At 39.9% G+C, this 25588-nt stretch overlaps 1 protein-coding gene across 4 annotated transcripts in view; it reads right to left on the bottom strand.

Annotated features, from left to right (window-relative positions):
• The window catches only part of TCP11L1 (t-complex 11 like 1), a 91740-nt gene that overhangs the window by 24659 nt on the left and 41493 nt on the right, over nt 1–25588 (bottom strand). For all 4 annotated transcript variants that reach the window (XM_053720414.1, XM_053720412.1, XM_053720413.1 and 1 more), the window contains 5 exons: nt 21737–21857; nt 15545–15765; nt 13415–13551; nt 2017–2189; nt 55–236 (listed from right to left, as the gene is read on the bottom strand). In XM_053720414.1, coding sequence (XP_053576389.1) covers nt 55–236; nt 2017–2189; nt 13415–13551; nt 15545–15765; nt 21737–21857 — 834 coding nt within the window. The remainder of the gene's footprint in view (nt 1–54; nt 237–2016; nt 2190–13414; nt 13552–15544; nt 15766–21736; nt 21858–25588) is intronic.

Below are 25588 nucleotides of genomic sequence, written 5' to 3'. Positions count from 1 at the left end.
CTTTTAATAGAAATACATTACATAATTTATTATTTATTTTATCAGTCTACTTACGGAAACCCCACTCCCTCCAGCAGTATTCGAATGAGAGATTTCATCCGATCAGGGAACCCAGGAAGGCCAGACAGAGCAGAACTTGCAGAATTGTGAGTTATCAAGAGCAGAGTCCCTACAATAGTGAGTTGGGTCAGTTCCATTTCCATCTCTTGAAAGCGAACTTGGTCCATTAACAGGGTCTAAGGACACAAAAGATAATACAAATGAACCCTTTTTTATAACCTTATAATAGCAGATGGCTAATATTAAAATAACACTGAGATAGAGTTAAATTGCGTTGCAATGTTTAACTGCAGTATCACAATCTGTTTCTTTACATCACAAGACAGGGTACAATGCGGAGAGATCAAGTGTAAATGCCCCACAGAATGAATTGAGACACTGTATTACATAGTTAAAGTGATGGTAAACAATTATAAACTACTAAGTGCCAATTAAAAGCAAATTTAAAAAAAAAGATTATTAATATTTTTTACCTTCTATGATTCACAATATCGTTTGGTAGTATGTTTTCTGCATTGTTCCCCCTCTGGCCCCACTCAAAAGTACTTTTCTTTACTAGCCAATCAAATTGCAGGTCATCCGACAAGCTGAACGTTATGAAAAAGTAGATAGCGCTATACACGCATGCGAGCAACTATCTTTTCTAACAGATAGAACTGTCCAATAATTTCGTAATCTCCACCCTATAATGACGTGCAGGGCAGTACACCCCACTCTGTATGTCACATCACTGAAGCCTGATAATTCACAGAAGGCAGAGGGATGATATTTGACCGACAGGTGATTAAATGTAAATTATTTAAATTATAAAAGATATTTAAAAAAAAAAAAAAAGTTTTAGGTTAGCATATTTATACTGATGGGTATTGATTTATGTATAGAAGTATGCGCATCGTTTACCATCACTTTAACAGCACTATAAAGGGACATAAAACTGCGTTAGTCCATTTTCTTACTGTATAATTGCTTATTGATACATGCATACATAAATATGCACCCCACAAACAGGAGTAAGTTACACACTTCTGCTCCTGAGCTGGAGACAGACAAGTGATAGGTACACATGTGTCGCTTGTGGTCGGCACACAGGCCCACGTTCAGCTTCGTATTGGCAGCACATTATCTCTCCAAAGCTGGCTATTTGGGGGAGCTAAACACATACTAATAGGTAAGCAATAGTGTAATAAGAAAAGTATTCTAATGCATTAGAGCATTTTCTTATTTGATTTTGTGTGTCACTTTAAGTGTATATTAGAGGGATCCATCCAAATCCCACACCACAATTAACCCTTAACCATGTAGGATACCAAGAGAATAAAGCAAATCTAACAATAGATGTAAAATTGGAAAGTTGTTTAAAGTTCTATGCTCCGTCTAAATCATAAAAGAAAATATTTGGGTTCCATAGTAAGAGTAAAAAAAAAAAAAATGCAAGAAGCTTCTAAATGGGTTTGTTCCTGGGCTGCAAAACATGCACGTTTTGCAAACAAAATAAGAGTTTAATTTATTTACTATTTATTTTGTACACAAACATTTTGCTGTGTGGTGCTAAAAGAGATATTAATGTCATTTTTTGTAAAAATTTATTTTAGAAATTCTTTATTGATTTGCAACAGAACTGCACACAAAAAAAAAATAAAAAGCTGTCATTTTGCTAGAAAAACATGCATTGTGTTGCAGTCCTGGGACACACCCCTAGAAAAGCCCTTTGAATGCTGTTTATCTTATTTCCTTTATTGCAGCCAATTATGGATAAATACAGAGTCTTCTGTACCATATTAACCAATAACTATACTGCATTGCTGGAGTGTCAGATATAAATATACCAGAATTTGATATAAAAAAAAACATTTGAGTATACAGTTCCTACACCATCCCCATCACAATACAAATTCCCACTGGTAGAGCCTCAGAGACAGTTGTTTGTGTGTTGTGAGGCTGATAAGAGTTGATTACCTCTGGGAAGAGTCGGTGCGTGTGATCCCATTTAAGCAGTTGCATATAGGCACGGTTTAAAACAGAATCTGAGCACCTGGGTGCCGCAGCCGCCTCCTCGCATACAGGGTCCTTAGACATTAGCAGGTTGTTCGCTGCCTCTTGAAGCCACTCTGTGACAACTTGAAGAGAATCTAGAACAAGTAATGTTTAGATCTAGCAGAGGGACATTAGACATTGTGACACTGTCCCTATCTGATGTCAGCAGCAAACTAATAAGCTAATAGGCTTTTAAAGGGACAGTAAACACTGATATTTTAATATAAAGTGTTTAATAACATATCATAAAACAACTTTGCAGTATACGGTTATTCTTTATTCTGCCTCGTTTCCTGGTAATTTAAAGGCACAATACAGCCAAAGCTGGAATCCCTATGGATGCATTTTAGTTTTGAATAGAAGCATTTTTGTAATATACATGTATTAGCAAAAATGCTTCTAACAAAAGATATAGCTGTTTCATAAGTGTATTTAAGTATGCACCATGCACCAGCATTCGAAACACACCACTTGCTCAGAGAGCCTAAGATGCTTGTACCATATGGTAATGACTCAATTTGTTAATGCCTGACATGATAAAATCCCCACTGGTGCTCTGAGCAGCTGCAGCATTTAAAATGCTGGTGCACTGAGAATAGCTAGTTATGCTTCACATGCATGTGCAGAGAAAAATGTTAACACAAAAACAGTGATAACGTTTATTAGAAGCATCTTTGTCAATACATGTATATTGCAAATATGTTCTATTCAAATATATAATTCATATTTGTGCATTTAAATTTTGACCGGAATATCCCTTTAAAGGGACATAATACTCATATGCTAAATCACTTGAAACGGATGCAATATAACTGTAAAAAGCTGACAGGAAAATATCACCTGAGTATCTCTATGTAAAAAAGGAAGATATTTTACCTCACAATTTCCTCAGCTCAGCAGAGTAAGTTCTGTGTAAAAAGTTATACTCAGCTGCTCCCAGCTGCAGGTAAAAAAATTAAAAAAATGAAGAAATGAACAGCAGCCAATCAGCATCAGCAGTGCTGAGGTCATGAACTCTTACTGTGATCTCATGAGATTTGACTTAACTCTCATGAGATTTCATAGTAAGCTTCCTTTACCTGATTGGTGAAATAATATGAGAGTTCACGAAGCTCATCCTTTCAGTTGTCCCGGGACAGACATACTAATATGCTGCTTAGAAATCCTTTACAATGGGAGGTGGCTACTGAGGAACTTTTGAGGTAAAATATCTTTCTTTTTTACATAGAGATGGTCAGGTGATATTTTCTAATCAGCTTTTTACAGCTATGCTGCATCACTTTCAAGTGTTTAAACATTTGGGTATTATGGCCCTTTAAGTCTGAAAATAAATTCCGACAACTGGAGGGGCACATAGCAGGCTTCTCAAACTTAAAGGGACACTGAAGCCAATTTTTTTCTTTCGTGATTCAGGTAGATCATGAAATTTTAAGCAACTTTCTAATTTATTCCTATTATCAAATTTTCTTCATTCTCTTGATATCTTTATTTGAAATGCAAGAATGTAAGTTTAGATACCGGCCCATTTTTGGTTAACAACCTGGTTTGTTCTTGCTGATTGGTGGATAAATTCATCCACCAATAAAAAAGTGCTGTCCGGAGTTCTTAACCAATAAAAAAGCTTAGATGCCTTCTTTTTCAAATAAAGATAGCAAGAGAACAAATAAAAATTGATAATAGGAGTAAATTAGAAAGTTGCTTAAAATTGTATGCTCTATCTGAATAATGAAAGAAAAAAATTGTCTTCAGTGTCACTTTAAGGGTCATTTCAGCCAAAACTGTAATTCACAATTTTTAATAGAAGCATTTTTTTTTATTAGCAAAAAAGCTTTTAGTAAACGTCATAGATGTTTCACGAGTTTACTTAAGTATTCTCCTTGCACCAGCATTTTAAACAAGTTAGAAAGTCTTAGGTGCTCATTTCATCTGGTAATGACAAGTTATATAATTGCTGACCTGATACAAGCCCCACTGGCTCCCTGCGCAGCTGCAGCATTTAAAATGCTGGTGCACTGAGAATATCTAGCTATGTTTCACATGCAGAGACAAATGCTAACTCTAAAACAGGGATTACTTTTGCTATAAACATTTTTGTTAATACATGTACTGTATATTGTAAATATGTTTCTTTTCACAAATGTAATAATCTATGTGCATTTGGAATTATGACCAGAATGTCCCTTTAATCCTGACACATTTCTGCCCCTAATTAGTGTCAGCAGAGATGATCAAATAAAGAACTGCAAAACACTGGTTATTTTGCCATCATAATGACTAGCATGTATTTAGTATTTACTGTCCCTTTAAATATGGAGCCACAATAAAAAATAGCTTTAGCTAACCCATATTTTCTTTTTCGATAGAATCTGGGTTAAACAAAAGTAAACAGCTGTTAATGATTTTGCAGCAATATTTTCCAATTTTGGCTAATAAAATAAAAAAAAAGATAAAATGTATAGTTCTATATCTATACATCTGTAGAAAACTGCAGATTTGTTTTAACCCCTTAAGGACCAGGTATTTTAGACAAAAAATTCCCTAAAAGACCAGAACATTTTTGCCATCACTACATTTAAACAGAAATAGAGCCTTTTTTTATATTTACCTATCAAAACTATATATATTTTTTTTAGTAAACAACCCAAAGAATTGATCTAGAACCATTTTAGTATATTTCATGCCACAATTTCATCGCCAAATGCGATCAAATAAAAAAATGTTAAATTTTTCACAATTTTAGGTTTCTCACTGAAATTATTTACAAACAGCTTGTGCAATTATGGCACAAATGGTTGTAAATGCTTCTCTGGGATCCCCTTTGTTCAGAAATAGCAGACATATATGGCTTTGGCATTGCTTTTTGGTAATTAGAAGGCTGCTAAATGCTGCTGCACACCACACTTGTATTATGCCCAGCAGTGAAGGGGTTAATTTGGTAGCTTGTAGGGTTAATTTTAGCTTTAGTGTAGAGATCAGCCTCCCACCTGACACATCTCACCCCCTGATCCCTCGCTGACCCCCCTCAAACAGCTCTATTCCCTCCCCCACCTTACAATTGTCACCGCCATCTTAAGTACTGGCAGAAAGTCTGCCAGTATGAAAATAAAAGCCTTTTTTTTTTTTTTTTTTTTTATAATTCTTTTTTAAAAATATATTTGCTGCAGTGTAGGTTCCCCCCAACCTCCCTGATCTCCCCCCCCCAAAAAAAGCTCTCTAACCCTCCCCCTCTACCTATTTGCCACCATCTTAGGTACTGGAAGCTGTCTGCGAGTACCCAGTTTGCTGCAAAATAGGCATTTTTAAAAAAAATAAAAAAAATTAAAGTCCCATTTTTTCTGTAGTTTAGCTGTTCCCCCTCAATACACTCCCCCCTCCCCCTCCCAGATCTCTTTCTATTAATGGATCCCACATGGGTTCCCCCTCATTGCACCTACTCCCTCCTTTCCCCTCAATAACGCAGTTTTTTTTGTTTTGTTTTCCCTGTAGCGTGGCCGAGCGGTACCACCCTCTCCCGCCCTCCTCCCGCCTCCTCCAGCGATGGGCCTCCCTCCTTACGCTCCCACCCACCAACGATCGGCACCACCGCTGTCCGATGCACATTGGTAACTCTGCAAATCTATTTCTGCAGTGCCCCACTCGTGGGGCATGCAGAAATAGTGCAATCTCGCTATTTTGAGCAAGATCGCAGTAGAGAGAAGCCCAGGGTATGGCGCGGGTCGTTAAGGGGTTAATTCAATATGCCTGTAGACGTTATGCTTAAAGGGATAGTAAACACCCAAAATGTTATTGTTTACAAAGATAGATAATTTATTTATTATTCCCCAGTTTTGCATAACCAACGCTGTTATAGAAATATACTTTTTACCTCTGTAATTACCTTGTATCTAAGCTTCTGCAGACAGCCTCCTTATCTCAGATCTTTTGACAGACTTGCATTACAGGTAATTAGTGCTGACACTTAAATAACTTCACGTGCATGAGCACTATGTTATCTATATAAACACATGAACTAACGCCCTCTAGCTGTGAAAAACTGTCAAATGCATTTACATAAGAGGCAGTCTTCAAGGGTTTAGGAATTAGCATATGAGCCTACCTAGGTTTAGCTTTCAACTAAGAATAACAAGAGAAAATAGCAAATTTGATGATAAAAGTAAAATGAAAGTTTAATTTGGACTTTACTATCACTTTAAAGGGATAGAAAGGTCAAAATTGAAATGTGCACAAATGCATTTCAATTTGATATAAAATAATTTTTGCAACACACTTACATTAGCAACAATGCTTCTAGTAAAATATATTAGTTTTTTTTTGTGGCATACACACAAAACCTGTAAGGGTCCGTACACCAGTATTCAACCTCAGAGAGCTGAAGGAGGTGTGGTGTTTAAATACTAGTGCACGGGCCTCACAGCATATGTGCATATGCCGCAGAACAACATTAATAACTTTTACTAGAAGCATTTTTGCTAAGTGTATTGCAAAAATGAATCTATATCACATTGAAATGCGCATGTGCACATTTAATTTTTGACCTATCCCTTTAAAAGGACATAAAAGTGAAAAAAAACAGAATTTATGCTTACCTGATAAATTACTTTCTCCAACGGTGTGTCCGGTCCACGGCGTCATCCTTACTTGTGGGATATTCTCTTCCCCAACAGGAAATGGCAAAGAGCCCAGCAAAGCTGGTCACATGATCCCTCCTAGGCTCCGCCTACCCCAGTCATTCGACCGACGTAAAGGAGGAATATGCATAGGAGAAATCATATGATACCGTGGTGACTGTAGTTAGAGAAAATAATTCATCAGACCTGATTAAAAAAACCAGGGCGGGCCGTGGACCGGACACACCGTTGGAGAAAGTAATTTATCAGGTAAGCATAAATTCTGTTTTCTCCAACATAGGTGTGTCCGGTCCACGGCGTCATCCTTACTTGTGGGAACCAATACCAAAGCTTTAGGACACGGATGATGGGAGGGAGCAAATCAGGTCACCTAGATGGAAGGCACCACGGCTTGCAAAACCTTTCTCCCAAAAATAGCCTCAGAAGAAGCAAAAGTATCAAATTTGTAAAATTTGGTAAAAGTGTGCAGTGAAGACCAAGTCGCTGCCTTACATATCTGATCAACAGAAGCCTCTTTCTTGAAGGCCCATGTGGAAGCCACAGCCCTAGTGGAATGAGCTGTGATTCTTTCAGGAGGCTGCCGTCCGGCAGTCTCATAAGCCAATCGGATGATGCTTTTAAGCCAAAAAGAGAGAGAGGTAGAAGTTGCTTTTTGACCTCTCCTTTTACCAGAATAAACAACAAACAAAGAAGATGTTTGTCTGAAATCCTTTGTAGCCTCTAAATAGAATTTTAGAGCACGAACTACATCCAAATTGTGTAACAAACGTTCCTTCTTTGAAACTGGATTCGGACACAAAGAAGGCACAACTATCTCCTGGTTAATGTTTTTGTTAGAAACAACTTTCGGAAGAAAACCAGGTTTAGTACGCAAAACCACCTTATCTGCATGGAACACCAGATAAGGAGGAGAACACTGCAGAGCAGATAACTCTGAAACTCTTCTAGCAGAAGAAATTGCAACCAAAAACAAAACTTTCCAAGATAGTAACTTAATATCTACGGAATGTAAGGGTTCAAACGGAACCCCTTGAAGAACTGAAAGAACTAAATTGAGACTCCAAGGAGGAGTCAAAGGTTTGTAAACAGGCTTGATTCTAACCAGAGCCTGAACAAAAGCTTGAACATCTGGCATAGCCGCCAGCTTTTTGTGAAGTAAAACAGATAAAGCAGAAATCTGTCCCTTCAAAGAACTTGCAGATAATCCTTTCTCCAAACCCTCTTGTAGAAAGGATAGAATCTTAGGAATTTTTATCTTGTTCCATGGGAATCCTTTAGATTCACACCAACAGATATATTTTTTCCATATTTTATGGTAAATTTTCCTAGTTACAGGCTTTCTAGCCTGGATAAGAGTATCAATGACAGAATCTGAAAACCCACGCTTTGATAAAATCAAGCGTTCAATCTCCAAGCAGTCAGTTGGAGTGAAGTCAGATTCGGATGTTCGAATGGACCTTGAACAAGAAGGTCCTGTCTCAAAGGTAGCTTCCATGGTGGAGCCGATGACATGTTCACCAGGTCTGCATACCAAGTTCTGCGTGGCCACGCAGGAGCTATCAAGATCACCGAAGCCCTCTCCTGATTGATCCTGGCTACCAGCCTGGGAATGAGAGGAAACTGTGGGAATACATAAGCTAGGTTGAAGGTCCAAGGAGCTATCAGTGCATCTACTAGAGTCGCCTTGGGATCCCTGGATCTGGACCCGTAGCAAGGAACCTTGAAGTTCTGACGAGACGCCATCAGGTCCATGTCTGGAATGCCCCATAATTGAGTTATTTGGGCAAAGATTTCCGGATGGAGTTCCCACTTCCCCGGATGGAAAGTCTGACGACTCAGAAAATCCGCTTCCCAATTTTCCACTCCTGGGGTGTGGATTGCAGACAAGTGGCAGGAGTGATTCTCCGCCCATTGAATTATTTTGGTCACTTCCTCCATCGCCAGGGAACTCCTTATTCCCCCCTGATGGTTGATATATGCAACAGTCGTCATGTTGTCTGATTGAAACCTTATGAATTTGGCCTTTGCTAATTGAGGCCAAGCTTTGAGAGCATTGAATATCGCTCTCAGTTCCAGAATGTTTATCGGGAGAAGAGATTCTTCCCGAGACCATAGACCCTGAGCTTTCAGGGGTTCCCAGACCGCGCCCCAGCCCACCAGACTGGCGTCGGTCGTGACAATGACCCACTCTGGTCTGCGGAAGCTCAATCCCTGTGACAGGTTGTCCAGGTTCAGCCACCAACGGAGTGAATCTCTGGTCCTTTGATCTACTTGGATCGTCGGAGACAAGTCTGTATAATCCCCATTCCACTGTCTGAGCATGCACAGTTGTAATGGTCTTAGATGAATTCGTGCAAAAGGAACTATGTCCATTGCCGCAACCATCAAACCTATTACTTCCATGCACTGCGGTATGGAAGGAAGAAGAACAGAATGAAGTACTTGACAAGAGCTTAGAAGTTTTGATTTTCTGGCCTCTGTCAGAAAAATCTTCATTTCTAAGGAGTCTATTATTGTTCCCAAGAAGGGAACTCTTGTTGACGGGGACAGAGAACTTTTTTCTATGTTCACTTTCCACCCGTGAGATCTGAGAAAGGCTAGGACAATGTCCGTATGAGCCTTTGCTTTTGACAGAGACGACGCTTGAATCAGTATGTCGTCCAAGTAAGGTACTACTGCAATGCCCCTTGGTCTTAGCACCGCTAGAAGGGACCCTAGTACCTTTGTGAAAATCCTTGGAGCAGTGGCTAATCCGAATGGAAGTGCCACAAACTGGTAATGCTTGTCCAGAAAGGCGAACCTTAGGAACCGATGATGTTCCTTGTGGATAGGAATATGTAGATACGCATCCTTTAAATCCACCGTGGTCATGAATTGACCTTCCTGGATGGTAGGAAGAATTGTTCGAATGGTTTCCATTTTGAACGATGGAACCCTGAGAAATTTGTTTAGAATCTTGAGATCTAAAATTGGTCTGAATGTTCCCTCTTTTTTGGGAACTATGAACAGATTGGAGTAAAACCCCATCCCTTGTTCTCCTAATGGAACAGGATGAATCACTCCCATTCTTAACAGGTCTTCTACACAATGTAAGAATGCCTGTCTTTTTATTTGGTTTGAAGACAATTGAGACCTGTGGAACCTCCCCCTTGGGGGTAGTTCCTTGAATTCCAGGAGATAACCTTGAGAAACTATTTCTAGCGCCCAAGGATCCTGAACATCTCTTGCCCAAGCCTGAGCAAAGAGAGAGAGTCTGCCCCCCACCAGATCCGGTCCCGGATCGGGGGCCAACACTTCATGCTGTTTTAGTAGCAGTGGCAGGTTTCTTGGCCTGCTTACCCTTGTTCCAGCCTTGCATCGGTCTCCAGGCTGGTTTGGTTTGAGAACTATTACCCTCTTGCTTAGAGGGTGTAGAATTTGAGGCTGGTCCGTTTCTGCGAAAGTGACGAAAATTTGGCTTATTTTTATCCTTAAAAGACCTATCCTGAGGAAGGGCGTGGCCCTTTCCCCCAGTGATGTCTGAAATAATCTCTTTCAAGTCAGGGCCAAACAGCGTTTTACCCTTGAAAGGGATGTTAAGCAATTTGTTCTTGGAGGACACATCCGCTGACCAAGACTTTAGCCAAAGCGCTCTGCGCGCCACAATAGCAAAACCTGAATTTTTCGCCGCTAATCTAGCTAATTGCAAAGTGGCGTCTAAGATAAAAGAGTTAGCCAATTTAAGTGCTTGAACTCTGTCCATAACCTCCTCATACGAAGATTCTTTATTGAGCGACTTTTCTAGTTCTTTGAACCAGAAACACGCTGCTGTAGTGACAGGAACAATGCATGAAATTGGTTGTAGAAGGTAACCTTGCTGAACAAACATCTTTTTAAGCAAACCCTCTAATTTTTTATCCATAGGATCTTTGAAAGCACAACTATCTTCTATAGGGATAGTAGTGCGTTTGTTTAGAGTAGAAACCGCCCCCTCGACCTTGGGGACTGTCTGCCATAAGTCCTTTCTGGGGTCGACCATAGGAAATAATTTCTTAAATATAGGGGGAGGAACAAAGGGTATGCCGGGCCTTTCCCATTCCTTATTTACAATGTCCGCCACCCGCTTGGGTATAGGAAAAGCATCGGGGGGCACCGGGACCTCTAGGAACTTGTCCATCTTACATAATTTCTCTGGAATGACCAAATTGTCACAATCATCCAGAGTAGATAACACCTCCTTAAGCAGAGCGCGGAGATGTTCTAATTTAAATTTAAAAGTAATAACATCAGGTTCAGCTTGTTGAGAATTTTTTCCTGAATCTGAAATTTCTCCCTCAGACAAAACCTCCCTCCTGGCCCCTTCAGATTGGTGTGAGGGTATGTCAGAACCATTATCATCAGCGTCCTCATGCTCTTCAGTATCTAAAACAGAGCAATCGCGCTTTCTCTGATAAGTGGGCATTTTGGACAAAATGTTTTTAATAGAATTATCCATTACAGCCGTTAATTGTTGCATAGTAAGAAGGATTGGCGCACTAGATGTACTAGGGACCTCTTGTGTGGGCAAGACTGGTGTAGACACAGAAGGGGATGATGCAGTACCATGCTTACTCCCCTCGCTTGAGGAATCATCTTGGGCAACATCATTATCAGTGGCATCATTGTCCCTACTTTGTTTGGACATTATGTCACATTCATCACATATATTTAAATGGGGAGGAACCTTGGCTTTCAAACATACAGAACATCGTCTATCTGATGGTTCAGACATGTTAACAGGCATAAACTTGATAACAAAGCACAAAAAACGTTTTAAAATAAAACCGTTACTGTCACTTTAAATTTTAAACTGAACACACTTTATTACTGAATATGTGAAAAAGTATGAAGGAATTGTTCAAAATTCACCAAAATTTCACCACAGTGTCTTAAAGCCTTAAAAGTATTGCACACCAAATTTGAAAGCTTTAACTCTTAAAATAACGGAATCGGAGCCGTTTTTACATTTAACCCCTATACAGTCCCTGGTATCTGCTTTGCTGAGACCCAACCAAGCCCAGACGGGAATACGATACCAAATGACGCCTTCAATAAGCTTTTTCAGTGGTTCTTAGCTCCTCACACATGCATCTGCATGCCTTGCTTTCCAAAAACAACTGCGCATTAGTGGCGCGAAAATGAGGCTCTGCCTATGACTAGAAAAGGCCCCCAGTGAAAAAGGTGTCCAATACAGTGCCTGCCGTTTTTTTAATACATCCCCAAGATTAAAAGAACTATTTATAGTTATAATCCACTAAATATACTTATAAAGTAATCGTTTTAGCCCAGAAAAATGTCTACCAGTCTTTAAAGCCCTTGTGAAGCCCTTTATTCTTATACTAAACTAAGAAAATGGCTTACCGGTTCCCATAGGGAAAATGACAGCTTCCAGCATTACCAAGTCTTGTTAGAAATGTGTCATACCTCAAGCAGCAAAGTCTGCCCACTGTTTCCCCCAACTGAAGTTAATTCATCTCAACAGTCCTGTGTGGAAACAGCCATCGATTTTAGTAACGGTTGCTAAAATCATCTTCCTCTTACAAACAGAAATCTTCATCTCTTTTCTGTTTCAGAGTAAATAGTACATACCAGCACTATTTTAAAATAACAAACTCTTGATTGAAGAATAAAAACTACATTTAAACACCAAAAAACTCTTAACCATCTCCGTGGAGATGTTGCCTGTGCAACGGCAAAGAGAATGACTGGGGTAGGCGGAGCCTAGGAGGGATCATGTGACCAGCTTTGCTGGGCTCTTTGCCATTTCCTGTTGGGGAAGAGAATATCCCACAAGTAAGGATGACGCCGTGGACCGGACACACCTATGTTGGAGAAAGGAAATTCTTTAATATGTTAGAGAATGATGTTAGTTAAATGCAAGCAAGTGTGTATACTTTGTGTTTAAACCCTGCAAAGGGAATAAAAACTATAGTTAAAGGGACAGTAAAGTCAAAATTAAATTCATGATTATGATAGAGCAGGCAGTTTTAAACAACTTTCCAATTTACTTCTGTTATCAAATTTGCTTTGTTCTCTTGGTATCTTTTATTGAAGACTTAAACTAAGTAGGCTCATAAGAGCTCAGGACCGTGGAAGCGTCTTTAGTGCTCTATGGCTGCAGCGTTTTGCAACATTGTATAACAAAGCTACAAATAATGTTGCAAAACACTGCAGCCATAGAGCACTAAAGACACGTGCACACTCCTGAGCTCTAATGAGGCTACCTAGTTTTACTCTTCAATCAAAGATACCAAGAGAACAAAGAAAATTTGATAACAGAACTAAATTAGAAAGTTGTTTAAGATTGCACGCTCTATCCGAATCATGAAAGTTTCGTTTTGACTGTACTGTCCCTTTAAAAATCAGCTCTTGAACAGAAATGCACTACTGGCAGCTAGCTGAACACATCTGGTGAGCCAATGACAAGAGACATATGCATGTAGCCACCAATCACCAACTAGCTCCCCAGTAGTGTATTGCTGCTGCTGCTATGTGCATACACTTTTCATAAAAGGATACCAAGAGAACAAAGTCAGTTTGATAATAGATACAATTTAAAATTGTCTTACAATTATTTCCACTGAATCATTAAATGTAATTTAGGCTTTTATGTCCTTTTAAGAGCTTTTTCTAGAATCTAGTAACAGAAGACTCTCTACATAGACAGCACATACTTGGCAGCTTCTCTGTAATATCTTGGAACTTCTTTCTCTCATATTCCACAGAATGTTGCATCAAGTGTGGACGGAGGCTGCTTACTGCAAAGTTAGCCATGTCCAGCTTCATGAGGTCCAGTACAGAGAAAATTGCTCTATGAAGAAAAAATGAATATTGTAATTATTATTTAAATTCAGAATTTAGTTTGTTGAATAAAAATGTTGGCAGAAAATTGTTTTCATGTATTTAAATATTCAATGTATTAAGTTGTTCTTTTTATTTAAAGGGGCGCAAAACATATAAAATATTTCAAAGCAAATTAAAGGGGAAGTAAAGCAAAATACATGTTTCAATCTCCTGCTACTATCAAGTTTGTTTCATTGTGTTTAGTGTCCTGAGTGTCTGAGTAGGCTCGTTAGCAGCAAAGCACTAGTGGGAGCTAGCTGAGCACAACTGGTGAGCCAATGATCAGAGGCATATATGTGTAGCCACCAATCAGCAGCTAGCTCAAAAATAAAACACCTGATTCTACATAGGTAAACTCTTCAATGAAGGATATCAAAAGAACAAAGCATATTTGATAATAGAAGTGAACTGGAAAGTTTTTTCCAATTGCATGCTCTACCCAAATCATGAAACTTTAAAGTGCCATAAAACATGTTGAGATCTGTGCATTTCATGAAAGGGCTAATTAAGTAAAAAAATAGTTTGCATAAAAAATTGTTTACATTTTTCTGGCAAGTATTTTAAAATATTTCTCAAAAATAATCAAAATTAATTACATAGCTTTGCTGTCTGGAGTAGTCTGATCCACCTCCCCTTATCAGTGTTTAGAATCAGAAACACAGGCATTGTATTTAAACTAGGTTCACAGCAGCTTATTTGCTTCTATGCATGCTCCAGAAGATAATGAGTGTTAAAGTCTTGCATTCTACCAAAGCAAAGGTGGAGATAGATACAGCCATACAAGGAATTGTTTGGGGAGAGTTAGAGCTGTACAATTGGGAAACTTAAAAGAAAGGGTTAATGGTAAGGCACTGCAGTATAAATTTGCAGGTAAAGTAATTAAAGTACATATTATTATAGTTTGTCTTTATCCCAACTTGTTTTATGTCCCTTTAATTTTGATTTGCCCCTTTAAGCACTGAGCAGTGCATATAAACTATAGTAAATCTTACCAAAGTGCCATTTAAATATGTATTTTTGGGCCAGCTACTGAAATAGAGGTGCAAGGAATGTGCACTCATTTCTGGCAATAGAGTGAGGGTTATGGCCTGTTATTAGTTTGTACAGCTGAATGTGGTGTGGGGAAGGGGGGAGGGTTAAGCTGAAAGCACATGGGTATAAAATACATATTTCTGACATGCTTTGTTAACTTTTAATATAATATACTAGTGTTAAAGCCTGTGTACACGAGCCAAAATGTCCCCTCCAAGATCCTTTCCCTAGCCTTTATTCCCCCTCCAATCTAGGATCCCCCTGTACCTTCTCCCTCCTCCCTCCTTCCACCTCCCAGCTGCTCTTAGCATACATTTTTTTGTAGTGCAGGGGTCCCACCCCACCCGCGATGGGCCGCCCACCCTTCTCCCTCCTAACCCTCCCATACCACCAACAATCGGCACCACCGCTGTCCGATGCAGACTATTTCTGCACTGCTCCACTCGTGGGGCATGCAAAAATAGCACAATCTCGCTAATTTTAGCGAGATCGCGGCAGAGAGAGGCCAGGTCCTTAAGGTCTTAAGGGGTTAAGGCCAGGTATGTTTGATTTGCAGTCTCTACTGCACATGACTGCGTCGGACAAACATACTTTATAATATAGGATATTCACTGCTTAGAGCAATGCATGATGTGCTTTAAATAAAAAGTATACAGTTATTGTCCCTTTAGGCATATGGACTGTAACATTTACATTTCACTTTACAAAAAGAGAAAAAGATTTGAAATATTTTTAATATTAATCTTTTACCAACGCTCAGTTTGATTTAAAAGGTAACTTGTATTACTGTAAAATTATGTGATATGTCATACGCTATAAAACATCTGGCAGGTCGGGCACAAGAATTGCTTAAGTTTGTCTGACTGGGCAAACCCCTCTATACTTAGTAAAACTAGGTACCACTGTGACTAGCAGTACCAGTCCCTTACCTGAACAAGGGAACAGCTTCCTTAATCTCTCTTAGTTTCTTAACCTCACTATCCCGTGCTGGAGCACAGAGAGTCGCCATCATTCCGATGGTAAACTCTGCCAGTCTCGGGATGTTGAGGGCTCCTTTGTCCGCCTGCTGTTTGATAAGGTCTAAGTCGAGAACCTCGTTTATTTGATTCCTAAGTCGTGTGTGCCCGGGCAGCAGGAAGGAAATAAGTGTCTATAAAAAGAACAAGAGCAATATCATTAGACCTTTAGAATCAGTTCAGCGCTTAGAGCGTTTTTTGTGCACTATTACTGCAATAGTATCTGTGAAGCACAAATATTACCTGCTAGTTTTAATGTAACGTGACACTCACTGTATTCCAAAACTTTCATCCATATCATGAAAACATAATTCATGCTTACCAGATATATTCCTTTCCTTCCTGGCAGGGAGAGTCCACGACTTTGTTCCTTACTGTTGGGAAATACAACACCTGGACACCAGGAAGAGGCAAAGACACCCCAACCAAAGGCTTAAATATCGCTTCCACTTCCCCTATCTCCCAGTCATTCTGCAGAGGGAACAAGGAAAAGTAGGAGAAACATCAGGGTATAAAAGGTGCCAGAAAAAAATATATAAAAAAGGGAGCCGCCCATCAAAAACATAAATTACAGGCAGGGTTGTGGACTCTCCCTGCCAGGAAGGAAAGGAATTTATCTGGTAAGCATAAATTATGTTTTCCTTCCATAAGGCAGGGAGAGTCCACAACTTAATTCCTTACTGTTAGGAAAACTATACCCAAGCTACAGAGGACACTGAAAGAATAACGGGAGGGAACAGAAAAAGAGGCGGACCCTATTCTGAGGGCACCACAGCCTGCAAAACATTTCTCCCGAAAGCTGTTTCAGCCGAAGCAAACACATCAAACTTGTAAAATTTAGAAAAAAAGTGTGTAAGGAGGACCAGGTAACCGCCTTACAAATCTGATCCATTGAGGCTTCGTTCTTAAAAGCCCAAGAGGAAGCCACTGCTCTAGTGGAATGAGCCGTTATCCTCTCAGGAGGCTGTCGTCCCGCTCTCTCATAAGCTAAGCGGATGACACTCCTCAACCAGAAAGATAGGGAAGTCGTAGTAGCCTTCTGTCCCTTATGCTTCCCCGTATAGATGACAAACAAAGAGGAAGATTGTCTGAATTCCTTAGTAGCCTGAAGATAGAACTTCAAGGCACGAACCACATCTAGATTGTGAATTAAATGTTCCTTCTCTGAAAAAGGAATAGGACAAAAGGAAGGAACAACAAACCGCCTTATCAGCATGAAAAACCAGATAAGGGGGGGTCACATTGCAAAGCAGAAATCTCAGAAACTCTGCGCGCAGAGGCAATAGCCAACAACAAAAAAACCTTCCCAGATAACAATTTAGTGTCAACAGTATGAATAGGCTCAAACGGAGCCTGCTGCAAAACACTAAGAACAAGATTGAGACTCCAAGGTGGAGCCCCAGATCTAAACACAGGTCTGATCCTAGCCAGAGCCTTAACAAAGGACTGCACATCCGGAAGCTCGGCCAATCTTTTGTACAGTAACACCGACAGGGCCGATATCTGTCCCTTCAGGGAACTAGCAGATAAACCCTTCTCCAGTTCATCCTGGAGAAAAGCTAAAATTCTGGCAACCTTAACCGTATGCCAGTAAATGCCACACTCTTCACTACAGTACTCCACACTTTATGGTAGATACGACGAGTAACTAGCTTACAAGCTTGAACCAGAGTGACGATAACACTCTCAGAAAATCCTCTCTTGGCTAAGACTAAGCGTTCAATCTCCACGCAGTCAGCCTCAGAGAATCTAGATTTTGATGAACAAAGGGACCCTGTATCAGCAGATCTCTGCGACAAGGTAACCTCCACTGAGGAGATGAGGACATCCCCACCAGATCCGCAAACCACGTCCTTTGCGGCCACGATGGAGGTATCAGAATCACTGATGCTCTCTCCAGCTTGATGTGAGCCACCACACAAGGGAGAAGCGGTAATGTAGGAAAAATATATACGAGTCTGAACCTCCATGGTACTGATAGGGCATCTATGAGTTCCGCCTGAGGATCCCTCGACCTCAACCTGTACCTGGGTAGCTTTGTATTGAGGCAGGATGCCATGAGATCTATCTCCAGCGTCCCCCACTCTCTGCATATCTCTGCAAACACTTTGGGGTAAGGAGACCATTCCCCTGGGTGAAAAGATTGCCTGCTGAGGAAGTCCTCTTTCCAGTTGTCCACAGCAGGAATTTGGATCGCTGACAGCATACATCTGTGAGTCTCCGCCCACTCTAGTATCTGAGATACTTCTCTCATCACCAAGGAACATCTCATTCCCCCCCTGATGGTTGATGTAGGCAACCGAGGTTATATTGTCTGATTGGAATCTGATAAACTGGGACGAACCCAGAAGGGGCCAAGCCTTCAAGGCATTGAAGATTGCCCGGAGTTCCAAAATATTGATCGAAAGCGAAGACTCCTCCTAAGTCCACAGACCTTGTGCCTTCTTGGCACCCGGAACGGCTCTCCAGCTGGAAAGGCTTGCGTCCGTAGTCACAATCTCCAAGGACGGTCTCAAGAAACACGTGCCTTGGGACAGATGATCTGGACAGAGCCACCAGGAGAGCGAGTCTCTCAACAGGTTGTCCAGCACGATCTGTGGAGACAGATCTGAATGGTCACTATTCCATTGTCTTAGCATGCATAGCTGTAAAGGTCTGAGATGGAATCTGGCAGAAGGAATGATGCCTGTACAATGCACCATGAGTCCAATCACCTCCATACACTGAGCCACTGAGGGTCTCGAGGAAGCCTGGAGGGCAAGACATGCAGAAGTTAGCTTGCAACGTCGCTGATCTGTAAGGAATATTCTCATGGATATGGAGTCTATTATTGTTCCCAGAAAATTCACCCTTTTATTTGGAGTAAGAGAACTCTTGTCTAAGTTTATCTTCCATCCATGTGATCGAAGAAGATTGAGAAGGGACTCTGAGTGTTCTTTCGCTAGATGAAAAGATGGTGCCTGTACCAAGATACCGTCCAGGTAAGGTGCTACTGCAATACCTCATGTTCTGGCAAGAAGAGCTTCCAGAACCTTCGAAAATATCCTTGGAGCAGTAGCTAGACCAAACAGAAGAGCTTTGAACTGGAAGTGCTGGTCCAGAAAAGCAAACCTCAGGCACTTTAGGTCCAGAATTGGACGAAAAGTTCCCTCCTTCTTTGGAACCACAAAAAGGTTTGAATAAAACCCCAAACCTGGTGTAGGTACCAGGACAATTACTCCTAGAGAGGAGAGATCCCATACACAACCTAAGAAGGCAGCTCTCTTTTCTGGTCTTGTAGACAGACTGGAGAGTAGAAATCTGCCCCTGAGTGGATGAGACTTGAATCATATCCTGTATTCTTGAGATACAATCTCCAGGACTCAAGGATCCCGTACATCCTGGAACAAAGTGTCTGGAAAAAAAAAAAGACAGTTCAAAGGAGGGTTCCTCCGCTGAAGGAGGTTTAGAAACTGAAGCAACAGAGGGTAACTCATCCTCGAAAAACTGGGACATAGTAGCTAAATCCACCAAAATTTTGATGACTCTAGGTTAGGAGAACTATGTTTAAGCTTTCTCTTGCGTTTGTTAGAGCGAGGTAAGGCACTCAGGGTCGCAGACACTGATGATTGTAACTGCGCGGTAAAGTCCGCTAGGAAAAGGCCCCCTCCAGATGGAGGATTAGATGAGCTACGAGGAACTGCATGTGGAGCGGGTAATGTAGAAAGGGTAGTAATTTCTCGGGACCCATATTTCTGAGAAGTAGACGGCTCTGAGGGGCTAATAGCGCTATAAGTATTAGCAGGCTTGTCTCCCTTCTTAGACTTTAGAACAGGGTTTAGGCAAATGAAACAAAGTTGAGCAAGCGGGCAAACCACAGCCTCCTCACAATATAAACAGGAATTATTAATCAGTACAGAAGGAGCGGAACCTTCTAATGAAGTATCCTTCATAACTTTGTATATACCCACAGAAGGACAAACAAAATTATTTAAAAAAAATGGCATATTAATACTCCCAATGGCTGGGGCACTCACCACCTCCTAGACCCAGACAGCTAACAGTGAACACGCTCTCCTCAGGAATGATGTCTGCAGCAGGATCTTAGGAAATGAAAGAGACTGCACCCGGTCACGTGGTGCTTAAGACAGGACTTCCCCTGTTATGAAAAAGGGCGCTAAGCTTTTAGGAGCTGCGCAACACTTCATAAACAAAAGTGAAACCTGTTTGTTACAAGCCAAAAAACACACAGTCTATGAGCCCAAAAAAACCTCTCACATTAAGCAGATATAAATCCCCAAGCTTTTCAAATAATTTCCCTGAAAGAGATATTAACCCTTGATCCTATTGAGGTATAAAGGAGCCATACTGTGACCCTGTATAGCGTTTTAAAGTGTATATAAAAAAAACGGTCCTACCCTCCAGGATCCATTCTGTGGAACAGGCACAGCCTCTCAAGTGTGACAGTCTTGCAGCAGCTTTCCCTGCATCTCCAGACTCTAACTTTCATCAATACTCTCACTGAGAGGTTGACATATATGTGTGACAGGACTATCCAAATCTCCTGACACTTCTCTGCACCTCCTATAGTAACGAAAAGCAAAGAATGACTGGAGGAAAGGGGAAGTGGGAGGGATATGTAAGCCTTTAGCTGGGGTGTCGGTCTCCTCCTGGTGGCCAGGTGTTGTATTTCCCAACAGTAAGGAATGAAGTCGTGGACTCTCCTTGCTTTATGGAAGGAAAAAGCAGTTTCTTAACATGTTGATTTTGCTTTCACGTGCAAAAGAAAAGTGAAGTAAACTCCTTGCTTATTTGTAGCACTGTATTTTATATCTAGCGTTTGTCTTCATTATATACTGCCAGAAAAATATGCTAAAATTGTACCTTTAGGGGTACAATAGCTTATCACTGGGGCAGTACCCTCAAAGGTACACCCGCTGTACCCTTTAACATGGGAACATATTGGTACCATTGCAGATTGTACCTTTTAAAGGCAAATATGTACCTTTGGTAACTAAATTGGACATCAGTGCTATGGTACAATAATGTGCCCTTAAAAATGGTGCAAATTTGGCCTATTAAAGGTACTGCCCTAGTGACAAGGCCATTGTACCTTATGATGGCAAATTTGTACTCAACACAACATATTCAAAATGCTGTTGCATCAAATTTGCATTCACCTACTGTGCTTTAGCTCAGAAAGTATTTAAGTATTAGTCTAGCTTCAAATAACAATAATTAAAAAAAAAAAAACTTACAGTAGCCACACTGAAGTTTAATGATTTTGGAAAGTGTAGCCAATAAGCAGGTCCTATGTCTCTGCCACTAGAATTCTGAAAGAACCAGGTAAAGCAAACTGTTCCAAAAAGGAGCTAAGAGAAATTTATTATTTCACTATGTACTAGACTCTAACAACACATCATTTATTCTATGGTAACACACACCACATACAACATAAAGATAGAAAAGAACATATAGAAAACAACATAATAATAACATAACTCTAAGAAAAAGGAAGGGGGCTTCAGGAAAGGGATAAATGATAAATCTCACAACCATACATTTGAATTGTCACCCTTTGCAAAATATATGCAAATTTGTCTTTTTCCCCAGTACATATTTTGGTGATGAACGTTCTACCAACTGATGATGCTGTGTTACACCATGTCCAGTAACTTTCAACTGATAGATGGCGCTATGGCGTGTTACACAATGTCCATGTATGTAATTAGGGAACGGTCACAATTTTATTTTTAAAAAACTGGTTCTTAAACAGCTCGTTTATTTTATAGAGTTTATAATTATTTTTTCTTTGTAATTTAAGTTAATATATTTGCTTTATGTGTAAGAGTTACCATCTTGATGGTCTAAAGATAAACATTAAAATGTTAAGTGCTTGTGTGCTATTTAGAACAAGCAACACAGTGTCATTGAAGATATGGGTTGTTAAGTATTTTGTGTTTGTTGAATAATTGAAATCACTGTGGAAAACTATATACATATATATACACACACACCTTTTTCCCTAAGTGTATTTTTTATACTGAGTTGGGCCAGTAATTTCCACCCTTAGCTCAGAGATTTCCCAGTGCTTCCTTTTACTAAACTAATTAAAGGCAGTCTTACCTCTTTGATTTCTCCAAGCAGTATAATAGCATGATCATATACAGGAGGGTCTTCATTAAACTGAGCTTCTAAACAGTCCCAGAATGCTTTGTGGACAATGTCTCGTACCGTCTTCTCCATGCTTTTTAAAAAAGGAAAAAAAGCAGATATTGACCAGCCAAACACCAAATTAATTTAGACCAACATTTTCACATATTGTGTTTAAAATATTGATTTTGTAAGTGGTATAAATTAATATTGTAATGTCGGATTACAGCCCATAAGGGTGCACACATTCATACAACTTTTCATAGATTAACTGAATGGGTAACTAAAGGAATCTGTCCTCCCTCTGTTAACTCAATACAAGGGAGTGCTTCATATTTTGCTCTAGAATTTAAACGTTTGTGTGTTCTGTAGTTGTGGTGGCTATGCCTCCTCCACGTATGCACACAAATGATATGTCTGAAAGTCATCCTAAAGTAACATTATCAGGTTCTTATGCATAATCAGAGATCAGAACATCTTAGAATGCACTTATAATTTTAAGACTCAGACACCTCAGGTTGTTTTCTGAAGGTGAATTTTTTACGATGATCAGAAGTTTTTTCAGGAGACCTTAGTTCTTTGTTTAAAGAGGTTTTTATGAACTTTAGGTATCCAAGACCCTAAATCATCTGAGGAAAATCCTTCCAAACAACTGAATTAGATTTTTAAACCTTATGTTAAATCACAAGAGGTTTTTTCCTGTTCCTGAGGCTTAAATTAAAATATTTTTCAGATAGTAAACTAAGCCTGGTCTTCTCTTTTAATGCGTCATCTACATTTAATAGAATGTTTCCTTTTCTGGCTTCTAATGTAGAGCTTTGGGAAACATTTCATGTGGTGGATGGTGCTATTCGCATTATCCAAATGTACTACAATCCCTTAGAGGAGTGTTTCCCAACCGCGGTCCTAAAGTACCCCAACAGGCCTGGTTTTCATTATAGCTGAACCAGTGCACAGGTGAAGTAATCAGCTGATCAGTAACCATGGTTACTAACCAGCTCTCATCCATCAGCTGATTATTTCACCTGTGCTCTAGTTCAGCTATAATGAAAACCAGGACTGTTGGGGGTACTTGAGAACTGCGGTTGGGAAACACTGCCTTAGAGGATAGTACATTTTTCAGGAACCATCTGGACATGAAATTGGTAACTTTTCATCAAAAGGTCTTTTTCAGCAAGCATTGCTTCTGTATCAGTTGCATCTGCTCTCTGGTATTACAATTTGTCCGAGCAAATATCAGTGACTCTATAATAAAAGAGGAGCCAAGATACTACTATGCTGCAATGCATGCTCGTATCAGGCTCACTAGGAAATCAATGGATGCCACAGGAGTGAGGCAGTGATGCCCAAATAACTGCCCTATGGTCATGTGATCACTGTGACAACCAGTCAGAGTGATCACATGTCAAAAAACATAATTTATGCTTACCTGATAAATTTATTTCTCTTGTAGTGTATCCAGTCCACGGATCATCCATTACTTATGGGATATTAACTCCTCCCCAACAGGAAGTGCAAGAGGATTCACCCAGCAGAGCTGATATATAGCTCCTCCCCTAACTGCCATTACCAGTCATTCGACCGAAAACATGCAGAGAAAGGAAAACCATAGGGTACAGTGGTGACTGTAGTTTAATGGAAAAATTACCTGCCTTAAAGTGACAGGGCGGGCCGTGGACTGGATACACTACAAGAGAAATAAATTTATCAGGTAAGCATAAATGATGTTTTCTCTTGTTAAGTGTATCCAGTCCACGGATCATCCATTACTTATGGGATACCAATACCAAAGCTAAAGTACACGGATGACGGGAGGGACAGGCAGGCTCTTTATACGGAAGGAACCACTGCCTGAAGAACCTTTCTCCCAAAAACAGCCTCCGAAGAAGCAAAAGTGTCAAATTTGTAAAATTTGGAAAAAGTATGAAGAGAAGACCAAGTTGCAGCCTTGCAAATCTGTTCAACAGAAGCCTCATTCTTAAAGGCCCAAGTGGAAGCCACAGCTCTAGTAGAATGTGCTGTAATTCTTTCAGGAGGCTGCTGTCCAGCAGTCTCATAGGCTAACCGTATTATGCTACAAAGCCAAAAGGAGAGAGAGGTAGCCGAAGCTTTTTGACCTCTCCTCTGACCAGAATAAACGACAGACAGGGAAGACGTTTGTCGAAAATCCTTAGTTGCCTGTAGATAAAATTTCAGGGCACGGACTACATCTAGATTGTGTAGCAGACGTTCCTTTTTCGAAGAAGGATTAGGACACAAAGATGGAACCACAATCTCTTGATTGATATTCCTGTTAGTGACCACCTTAGGTAGGAACCCAGGTTTAGTACGCAGAACTACCTTGTCTGAATGAAAAAAACATAATTTATGTAAGAACTTACCTGATAAATTCATTTCTTTCATATTAGCAAGAGTCCATGAGCTAGTGACGTATGGGATATACATTCCTACCAGGAGGGGCAAAGTTTCCCAAACCTTAAAATGCCTATAAATACACCCCTCACCACACCCACAATTCAGTTTAACGAATAGCCAAGAAGTGGGGTGATAAGAAAAAAGTGCGAAAGCATATAAAATAAGGAATTGGAATAATTGTGCTTTATACAAAAAAATCATAACCACCACAAAAAAGGGCGGGCCTCATGGACTCTTGCTAATATGAAAGAAATGAATTTATCAGGTAAGTTCTTACATAAATTATGTTTTCTTGCATGTAATTAGCAAGAGTCCATGAGCTAGTGACGTATGGGATAATGACTACCCAAGATGTGGATCTTTCCACACAAGAGTCACTAGAGAGGGAGGGATAAAATAAAGACAGCCAATTCCTGCTGAAAATAATCCACACCCAAAATAAAGTTTAATGAAAAACATAAGCAGAAGATTCAAACTGAAACCGCTGCCTGAAGTACTTTTCTACCAAAAACTGCTTCAGAAGAAGAAAATACATCAAAATGGTAGAATTTGGTAAAAGTATGCAAAGAGGACCAAGTTGCCGCTTTGCAAATCTGATCAACCAAAGCTTCATTCCTAAACGCCCAGGAAGTAGAAACTGACCTAGTAGAATGAGCTGTAATCCTATGAGGCGGAGTTTTACCCGACTCAACATAGGCAAGATGAATTAAAGATTTCAACCAAGATGCCAAAGAAATGGCAGAAGTTTTCTGGCCTTTCTAAAACCGGAAAAGATAACAAATAAACTAGAAGTCTTTCGGAAAGACTTAGTAGCTTCAACATAATATTTCAAAGCTCTAATAACATCCAAAGAATGCAACGATTTCTCCTTAGAATTCTTAGGATTAGGACATAATGAAGGAACCACAATATCTCTACTAATGTTGTTGGAATTCACAACTTAGGTAAAAATTCAAAAGAAGTTCGCAACACCGCCTTATCCTGATGAAAAATCAGAAAAGGAGACTCACAAGAAAGAGCAGATAATTCAGAAACTCTTCTGGCAGAAGAGATGGCCAAAAGGAACAAAACTTTCCAAGAAAGTAATTTAATATCCAATGAATGCATAGGTTCAAATGGAGGAGCTTGAAGAGCCCCCAGAACCAAATTGAAACTCCAAGGAGGAGAAATTGACTTAATGACAGGCTTTATACGAACCAAAGCTTGTACAAAACAATGAATATCAGGAAGAATAGCAATCTTTCTGTGAAAAAGAACAGAAAGAGCAGAGATTTGACCTTTCAAGGAACTTGCGGACAAACCCTTATCTAAACCATCCTGAAGAAACTGAAATATTCTCGGTATTCTAACAGAATGCCAAGAAAAAAGATGAGAAAGACACCAAGAAATATAAGTCTTCCAGACTCTATA

Source organism: Bombina bombina, chromosome 7, assembly GCF_027579735.1.
Source record: "Bombina bombina isolate aBomBom1 chromosome 7, aBomBom1.pri, whole genome shotgun sequence".
In the NCBI taxonomy this organism is placed as follows: Eukaryota; Metazoa; Chordata; class Amphibia; order Anura; family Bombinatoridae; genus Bombina; species Bombina bombina.
The sequence above is the reverse complement of the archived record's forward strand: the minus strand, read 5'-3'. Positions and strand labels throughout refer to the sequence as shown.